Raw genomic sequence first — 9,154 nt, 5'->3', positions numbered from 1 at the left:
AGGAGACTGACAGACGGCGCTGAGTGACCAATGAGAGGCAGCGTCGGCGCCGGCCGGCGACTAGACCCCGCCTCTGCACGGGCAGGGAGGGGTGGCGCGGGCGGAGAGTAAGAGGCGGGGCTTAAGGTGACTCGGCCAATAGGAGTTCGGCGTGCGGCGGCTGGGGCGGGAGGCGGAGCCCGACTGGGGGATGATGTCACCTGGAGCGAGTAGCGCGCGGCGTGGAACGCGAGTCGCGACCCCGGATCCTGGCGGTGGCGCGCGTCGGCTCTCGCGCCGCACGGGACACAAGGGCCGGGCGGGCAGTGGGATGGGGATAAAGGCTGAATTTTAGGGCAAGGGCGGTTTCCGGAAAGACGTGCTTTGGTTGGAAGGTAGGTTGAATGCTCGACGGATGAGTGGACCTTATTCTGCGCCCCTGTGCCCACCTCGGGAAACTACACTAGGCACCCCCATCTCCCACGCAGACGATAGTGCGGCCTGCGGGCTCCCCCGGCGGATGAGGCTAATGGTTCGCACTGCCCCGCCTACACAGAGGCCGCCACTGCCTCCGGCTGCGTTTCAGGACTTCTCGGTCAGACCAGTTACGGAGAAAGGCGCTTGGCTCTTGCCCTGCGACCCTCTTAGGGGTTAGGGCGCATCGTCTTCAGTTCGGCCCCCTCATTCAGACTCCGCCTCCGCCCTCCGACTTGTCCCTAGAAAGCCGGCCTTTGCTTCCGCCATCAGACCTGGAGAGAGGTCTCTACCACTGCTCTCAGACCAGAGTCTGGGCTTCTTTAGGTCTTAGTCTCCATCTCAGCCCTTCTCCCTCCCCCACACCTCAAGACAGATACACGGACACTCAGTGAGGGTCAAAGATCTTTAAATAAGGAACCAGTGACAATAAATACTGTACAGGGGGACAGGGTGAAGGTGAAGGTCCAGATCTGTGATTTCAGCCTCGTGACTCTAAGGACCTGCAAGGGGGTGAAGAGAGGGGAGCCAGGCTCAGGGAAGGGACCCTGGGGAGCATGAGAAAGTTAGAACTGGGATTCCTGAGGTAAGGGCCCAGGTAAGGGTCGAGGAATTCTAGGAGTAGATTCCGGATGTGGGGATGAGAGGGAACTAAAGAGTTCCAGGGAATTAAGCCACAATGGGCCCAGGAGGGAGCCTGAGCCAGGAGTTAAGGGTGAGAATGCCCAAGGAGAGGAGCCAGGGTTGGGGGTGGCCATCAAGGTCCCAGGAATCACTGGCTTGGTTTGAGAGTCTGGGGTTAAGATAAGGCAATAGAAGTCCCAGGGGCATGGCGACCAGGGGCTCACGAGTAGCTCTGGTGCTGCTGGCGCCTGCGCGCAGAGCGCATCTTCTCAAAGCGGGCCTCCATCTCCTCCAGCACACGAGGTGTGTAACGCACCACCAGCTTCACCGAGCCCTGGGCCGCCTTCAGCAACTCCACCGCCTTCTCATGCTGCTCACCCTCAACACTCTGCAGGGCAGGGCCACACAAGACCGCTGGGCCTGGGCCTGCTGCCCTTGCCCAGCCCTGGCCCAGGAAATGGGACAAATGTTGGTGAGGTGGTGCCTGGCCTAGATGCCAAGGGTTCCTGTCTTGCTTGTGGGAGGGTCATTGACTTTTGGCTCAGCATCCTCTCTAAAACATCCAGATTCCCCATGCCAGGGACAATCCCATGCCCCAGTCACTGAGCCAGACTATCTTGTCATTGCCCTCCCAGAAGCCCACTAATACCCTCCTTCCTTGACTTCCTCTTCTTGATACTCACAGCCTTGGTCGAAGCTCAGGTCTTGTCTTCTCCCCTGGCCTCCCCTCTCCATCCATCTCCCACAGATTCCCAGAGGGGTCTTTCTGTACATCCAGGCTAAGCCTCTCCCTCAGGTACTCTCAGCCTTCCCATGACTCCACAGCACCCCTAGGGCAAAGTCCTAGCCTTGCAGGCCCCATCACCTAGTAGCCTTCTACTTTAATCACCTGGTTTTAATTAGCTGCATGCCTCAGACCTCCATCAGACCAAGCCCTTTCTCTTCATCTCAGAGGAGTGTAGAGTTACAGCCCCTGCCTATAACACTCTCAGCCAGGAATACCTTTCACTTTGTCTGGAAAACTCCAACTCATCCTTCAACACCCAAATCAAATATTCCTTCTTCTGCAAAAACTTCCCTCATCTACACTGGACTGGTGCCACATCTGGACTTTCACTATGCTTTGGACTACCTCATGATTACGTCTGTGGATTAGGACTATTTCAGTCAGGGTCTATGTCTGTCACTAGAGAGGGACTCCTTGAGTATTGGAGGCACTTCCAGCTTCTCACAGGGTCGGTACAGCGTAGGGCTGGCCACAGAGGCAGTGCTAAGCCAGTGCATTGAATGAATGTCAACCAGGGACTGCTACAGATGGTGTCCCAGTCCTGCTTCAGCCCTCCACTCACCACACCATTCACTGACAGCAGTTGGTCCCCACGTTTGAGGCCTCCATGGCGATCGGCCACTCCTCCAGGGATGACACGGGAAATGTAGATGGGCGAGTTCTGCTCTTTGCCACCCATGATGTTGAAGCCCAGGCCCTCATCTGTCTTGGGCAGCTCCACTACCCTGGGATGTGCATGGCCCTCACTGGCTGTGAAAGCAGCCACGGTGGCCTGGGAGAAAGTGTCCATAGGTGAGCACCCCCTCCATGGTGGGCAGGTGCACTAGGGTGGGGGATCTGGGCGGGGGACAGCAATTTGAGCCAGATTTTTTTCCCAGAGCATGAGGGAACCTGCCATCATTCTACACAAAATCACGGGTTGATGATGGCATGTCCTTTTGAGTTCAATTGCATGCTTCTGGCATGTCAGGGAAGTAAGTCTACAAGTGGTGTTTAATTGAATACTCTGCACTTGACAATCTTGCTTTTAACAGGTGAAAACTGGCCTGAAGGGAACGGAGAACCTCCAGGGAGCAATGAGAAGCATCATCTAACTACAGTTTAATCAGATTTCCGTGTTCTAATGGCATTCCACTGTATAGATGTTTAGGGTTATCTTCTAGGCAGCCATGTGATACTGCTTCTATTTGTAGTTGCTAAATACACCTTTGTATGATATTTAAGTTAAAATGTGCGGTTGTTTAAAGGAAATTATAAATAAATAGCCATAAGGATGGTGTATAGATTTGGCAAAAATCATGAAAGAGGAAATGGGAACGATTGGCCTTAAGAAGGCACTAAGCTAGAGGTGCGGGTCTGGGGATGCCAAGAGCAACCGGGCGGGGGCGCCTACCTTGGCTGTGGCATGAGCCCGTATCTCAGCACTGCCAGTGATGTCCAGCGTGTCGTAGAGCTGCTCATACACCTGGGCAGGGACGCAGCAGTGTCAGGGAGCCGCCAGTTCCCTCCTCCCTCACAGTAGTCCAGACCCTGGAACCCCTCTTCTCTCCCACCCAAGGATTCACCCCGCAACCGGAGCCTGAGGAAACTACAACTCCCAAAGAACCCCGGAGCTGCAGCGCGGCACCCCACGGCGGGTCGCCTCGGGAGCTGCCGGGAGGCGTAGTCCCCAGGCTTGGGACGATCGCGAGGAGGACGGCGGCGGCCGCAAGCTGTGTCCTGCCCTGGCGGCTCACCTCACGGATGGCGGAGCAGAAGCGGCTCTGCAGGACTCGCTGGAGGGCCTGCAGCTTCTGCGGGGGCAGCTCCCCGCTGCGCTGGAGGCGCTCGAGGAGCTCCACGGCCCGGGACACGTCTGCAGGCGGGGGCGGGGCGTAGAGACACACGGAGAGTCAGAGACACCAAGACTCGGAGCCACCGAGAGATGCTGGGAGAGGTGGAATAAGGGCGAGCGAAGACAGCGCAGGGAAGGGCAGCCAAAGCCCAGTCGGACATCCCGCAGAGTCAAGGGTGGCGGAGTGAGTGACTGCGCCAGCCCGGTACCCTGTCAGGTGTCCAGGACGCCCCTCCAACACACACATAGAGGTGCGGGTGTACCGTGGGCGCCCCTGCCCAAGCCGCTCGCCCAGTGACCCTCCCACGCCCACGGACGGCCGGGCTTTAAGCGCCCCGCCCCGCCCACCCCGCCAGGTCCGCCCGCCCATCGCGAGGGCTTGGCCGGGGCGGGCGGGGCCAGGATCTGGGGCGCAGGCGGCGGTCGGGTGGGCAGGGCCCCCTGGCGCGCTTACCCCGCTCCAGCCCCAGCGGCTCCACCAGCGCGGCCATGTCGGCGCCACAGCCGCCAGCCGCCCGCCTGCCCCGTCGCCGGCGAGGAGGCGGGACTCCGCGGGGCCACGCCCCGGGCGACGGGCGCCCCCTGCGGAGGGACCTCCCGCGTGCGCTCGGCTCCCGGCGCTGAGACGTTGGCCCGCCGCGGGGTTGGTCTGTTCTTTTTCTGATCCGTCGTATTGCAGCTTCGGTCGGTCTGCCGAATCCCGGTCCACATCTCCAGCTTCCTGCCCATCACACCTTTCCCCTCCCTATCTTTTCCCCATATTCCCACGCTCAACAAACGCGTGTTCAGCATCTTCTGGACCCACCGCTATAGACATGATAGTGAACAGTACAGACAAGCCCATTGTTATAACTGGGCGCCCATTCTATAGAGTGGTCGACAACTAAGTACGCCTGTGATTAAGAGTTGAGAGTGGGAGTCCCATGGAGTCCTGGGACTCTGTCAACAAGATCAACAAGAGGTGACCACGTGGCTGCAGAGCTGTTATGATTAAGGTGAAATAGCTAGCAAGGTATGGTTTAGGGCCGTTGCAAATGAAGGATTTGGGACTTCATGCAAACTTATAAAAGTAAAATGGGATACTTGATTTTGTATTTTAAGGTCTCTGACACCGTGGAGAATGAATTGGATGGAAGGTCTGAGATGTCCTGGCAAGCTGCACAGTGGTTAGTACCAGGCGGAAGCATAGAAGTGGAGACATAGAAGGTGTCCACACCAGCCTCGAAGCTGAACTCTAGGTGGGGGTCGGGATGTGGAGGAGAAAGGAGTGTTAGGTGGTTTGGTGCCATTTGCCTGGAGGAGGAATAGTAGATATTTTGATTTTGCACAGCCTGTGGTGTGCCAAGGGAATCACAGATAATCCAGGACTAGAGCTCAGAAGGTCTGGCCTGCAGGTAGTTTTGGGGATTTGGACACAGGTGGTAAATAAAACCAGAGGAATGTATGAGAATGCCAGGTGCAAGAGAATATAGAATAAAGATGACCTACGACTATTTCTCCAGACTCCTAACATGTAAAAGTCAGGACAGCAAAGGATGACAGGGAAGATAGGAGAAAATCCAGGTGAGAAGAACCAGTAGCAGAGAATGTTTTTAAAAAGAGGAGTGGTGGGGTGTGGTGGTGAACGTCTGTAATCCCCGATGCTCAGAAGGCTGAGGTAGGAGGATGGAAAGTTCAAGGCCAAACTCAGCAATTTAGTGAGTAATTTAGCAAGATCCTGTCCCAAAATAAATATAAAAAGGGCGGGAGATGTGGTTTAGTGGTAAAGCACCCTGGGTTCAATCCCCAGTACCAAAATTAAATAAATAATAGGAGTGGTCAGTGGTATTACATATTACATGCTCTAGAGAGGATGAGATAGGAAATGTGGACAAGGCTTCTGACAAATCTATTGTGCCAGTCTCCTGGTTTAGTTACACTGGAATGTAGGGTCCAGAAAAGGGTTTTTCATGTTGGCAGGAAAACAGCAATCTTGTCCAGCTAGCCCTCCCACTTATTTAACAAAAAATAATGTAATTTACAGAGTTAAAAACAAAGTCAGATAGCAGAGAAGGGATAATAATGAAAGGCACCAGTCCCTGCACCCCTCATAACTACCCCTTTCCAAAAGTAACAACTTACAGGTGTATCCAAATACATGGTACTTCTTGATTTACAGATTAGGTGTTGGTAATATATTACATACAGATTTTCTGTTCTCATCACCTTTCCCATCTCTTTCTACGTCTTTTTAATGGTGACAGCTTTGGGTTCCATCTGTAAAGTGCCTGCACCATTTCTGTTTACAGTATTGCTACTACTGTAGGGTCCAAGTCATGTTCTGGGTTTACATGTCCTTCCAAGAACAATAGCTCCTTGCTTTTTTGGTGATTTCTATACACCTTTCTTTCTTTTCCCACATTCTCAGTTTCTCCCCAAGTCTCCCACACAACAGAGATTTTTATTTATTTTTATCCCAAAACTCCTTGGAAGCATCTTGCTTCAATCTGCTCTTCATGAACTGTCATTCTGGGGCATTATCTTTCCTGAATTGAAGCATCCTGCCGCTGCCCCGGAAATGGGAATTGAACCCAGGACCTCCTGCATGCTAGGCAAGCACTCTACCACACTCTCAGCTCTTTTTTTGACAGGGTCTCCCTGAGATGTCCAGGATTGCCTTGAATTTGTGACCCTTCTGCCTCAGCCTTCCGAGTATCAGGGATTACAGGTGTGCACCACCATACCTGCTAAATCATTTAAACCCATTTTAGTATAGTATGTCATATGTCTTCAATTATGTGGTTTTTTTTTTGTTTGTTTGTTTGAATTTTCTTTTTTGGTACTGACGATTGAGACCAGGGCTCTTTACTGCTGAACTGCTACATCCCCTGAACTTTTTTTTGAGACAGGGCCTCACTAAGTTGTTTAGGACCTCACTAAATTCTGAGACTGACCTTGAACTTGTGATCCTCCAGCCTCAGCCTTCCAAGTTACTACATACTGCTGTAATTCCAAGGACTACAGGAGCATGCCACCATGAGATTTTTTTAAGTGCCAGGAATTGAACCCAGGGGCACTTAACCAGTGAGTCACATCTGCAACCCTTTTTCATTTTAACTTAGGGTCTCACTAAGTTGCTGAGGTTGTAATCCCCAGTACCACAAAAAAAAAAAAAAAAAAAAAAAAAAGTTGCTGAGGTTGGTCTATGTTTCCTAGGATTTGTAGTGTTTATACCAGGAAGATTTCAGGTTAACTAGTGTCTAATCAACAAAGCCCACCTACTAAATTCCTATCGTTTCAGAATTTCACTGACTTTGAGATCCCAGATCTTTCCCTATTTTGTGAAAATATTGTTTTGACTCAAACATCTGAATCACCCTGGATTTGTTTCTTTTTCCTTTTGGCTTCTTGAAACTTAAGCATGCCTGGCAATTTCTGAGTGGATGCTGATCATTTTAACTATAAGTAATAGTATACATAGCAGTTATGTCTTCCTCCAAAGAGGAAGGCAGGTCAACTGTCTAAATCCTGTCGAGGTCTCATTTTAGGTGTTCTTTCAGTTGCAGTCTTACTCTGATATTGTGGCACTCTGCACCTCTCAAGAAGGGCCATTCCCTGGGTGGGGGTGGGGTGGGACATTTATTCCCCAGTCTGGACTCCCCAGAACAGCATGGTTGCTCAAGTTTCTTTCTCTCTTTAGCCTCCTAGTTATGCTGCACTCCGAAGTTCCAGGGGTCTTGCAATGGCTGAGCAGCTTGGGTTGAAATGCAAGGGTAAGCTGTATGAGCTCAATGTCCTCCGTCTGGGAATTTTGCCCTGAACCTCTGGAACTCAGTACCTGGAAAACTGTTGCTTTTGGATGATCTAATTCCCAATGCTAAATTGCTGAACACCCTTATGCAAGATGCAAAGGTTAATAGGAAGTGCAAAAGGGATCATATTCTCAAGTCTTGTCTACATTGGGTTGTTCCAATGCCTTTCACATCTTGATATGTCTGGGTGACCCATCTGTGCAACATTAACATTAGCCCAAAATTGCTATTCTTTACCAGAAGTCTACCTGCAACATGTGAGATGTCTATTAGGAATGTACCAATGAAAGGTGTTGTGTGTGCACGCATCCACACTTCTGGGGCTGAACCCAGAGCCTTGCTTGCACATGCTAGGCAAGTGCTCTAGCACTGAACTGCATCCCTTGCCTTTTTGAGATGGTCTAGCTAAGTTGCTCAGGTTGGCCCAAACTTGCTATCCTCTTGCCTCAATCTCCTGAGTAGAGGGCATGACAGGTGTGTGCCACTACACCTAGTCCAATACAAGGCATTGAGTTCTTCCTAAATCATTTGTTTTTCTTTCATATTTTTTGATGCAGTTTTTTCTCAAATGCTGGGTATCTTTGTATGCTTAAAGACCAAGCACCTTAAAAAACAGTCAAGTCTTGCATATCAGATTTAACTGACACACGGGTCAAGTTTGCCTTTGGGCTGAGAGTTCCAAGACAAAAGTAGGTCTTGACTTTTATCAGCCAAGACGCACATGCCCAGCTTGGGGCATTTTGAGTCCTGCCAGGAGGTTGGTGTGCTATACACAGGCTCTGCCTCTAGTCCTACCCTATTCTTGTTCTCCTGGAGTTGCAGTCTTGACCTTCTCCAGGATTCGGCAAGGCCCAGTGCTTGTTTTTCAATGCCACAATGAGTCTTCTCAGCACTGTCTCAATTTCATCCAGAAACTTTTTTTTTTTGGTGCTGGGGATCGAACCCAGGGCCTTGTGCTTACAAGGGCAAGCACTCTACTGACTGAGCTATCTCCCCAGCCCCTCATCCAGAAACTTCTGCAGAAAACCTCAATTGCTGATCAAACTTGTTTCTGTTCATCATTCCTCATTACTATTAAGTACAAACGCTCATTCTGAACTCTCTGTTCTGGCTGGGGCTGGGCCTTTCTCTCTCCCATATCTTATATCCACCTTCCTTGCAGTCATTTTTCATTTTTTTCACCCCTTTTCCTTCTCTCAGATCCACACGACTTACTTTCAGCTTCAGTGGGACATGCTGCAGACCTATAATCCCAGCTAATCAGGAGGGTAAGGCAGGAGGATCACAAGTACAAGGCCAGCCTTGACAACTTAAGTGAGATCATGTCTTAAAATCTAAAAACGTTTAAAAGCCTGGGATGTATCTCAGTGGTGGAGCAAACCTGGTTTAACAGCCAGCACATGGGGTGGTGGGATGGCAGACTGCAGCTCCTGGTGCACAACCTCATCCCCTCCTGTAACTCACCCCCCAAGATAGGATTAGAACAGCCCCATGAGGAACATATGTGCCAAGAATGGTGGAATGGGGGGGAGACCTGGTATCCTGGGGGTAGCCTCAGCTTCAGGTCACAAAGCCCAAGATCCAGGCATGCCTTGAAAACCAGACACCAAAGCGTGGTCACCAAAAGCCAGTTGATAACCTTCCAGAAAGATGTTAAGGTCAGTT

At 51.4% G+C, this 9,154-nt stretch overlaps 1 protein-coding gene across 2 annotated transcripts; it reads right to left on the bottom strand.

Moving 5' to 3' along the window:
- Positions 1 to 845: 845 nt before the first annotated feature.
- Positions 846 to 4,236, bottom strand: Lin7b (lin-7 homolog B, crumbs cell polarity complex component). 2 transcript variants are annotated; one of them, XM_047529025.1, is made up of 6 exons: positions 4,153 to 4,236; positions 3,601 to 3,719; positions 3,258 to 3,329; positions 2,427 to 2,636; positions 1,302 to 1,522; positions 846 to 956 (listed from the first exon to the last, which is right to left on the bottom strand). In XM_047529025.1, exons 1-6 carry the CDS (start codon positions 4,187 to 4,189, stop codon positions 935 to 937), a joined length of 681 nt encoding a protein of 226 aa, XP_047384981.1. In that variant the 5' UTR covers positions 4,190 to 4,236; the 3' UTR covers positions 846 to 934. The 2 variants fall into 2 exon arrangements, with proteins under 2 accessions (XP_047384981.1, XP_047384982.1); XM_047529026.1 differs by having other exon boundaries at positions 1,302 to 1,465.
- Positions 4,237 to 9,154: the final 4,918 nt, after the last annotated feature.

This window comes from Sciurus carolinensis, chromosome 16 (assembly GCF_902686445.1).
Source record: "Sciurus carolinensis chromosome 16, mSciCar1.2, whole genome shotgun sequence".
NCBI lineage: Eukaryota > Metazoa > Chordata > Mammalia > Rodentia > Sciuridae > Sciurus > Sciurus carolinensis.
This window is presented reverse-complemented; position numbering and strand designations above follow the sequence as displayed.

Excerpts from the sequence above, each read along its gene's own strand:
- Lin7b (XM_047529025.1), bottom strand. The coding sequence starts at position 4,189 with ATGGCCGCGCTGGTGGAGCCGCTGGGGCTGGAGCGGG. Across the intron at positions 3,330-3,600 it reads TCTGCTCCGCCATCCGTGAG|GTGTATGAGCAGCTCTACGA; the intron begins GTGAGCCGCCAG and ends GTCCCTGCCCAG. Across the intron at positions 1,523-2,426 it reads TGCTGTCAGTGAATGGTGTG|GGCTGGGCAAGGGCAGCAGG; the intron begins GTGAGTGGAGGG and ends TTCCTGGGCCAG.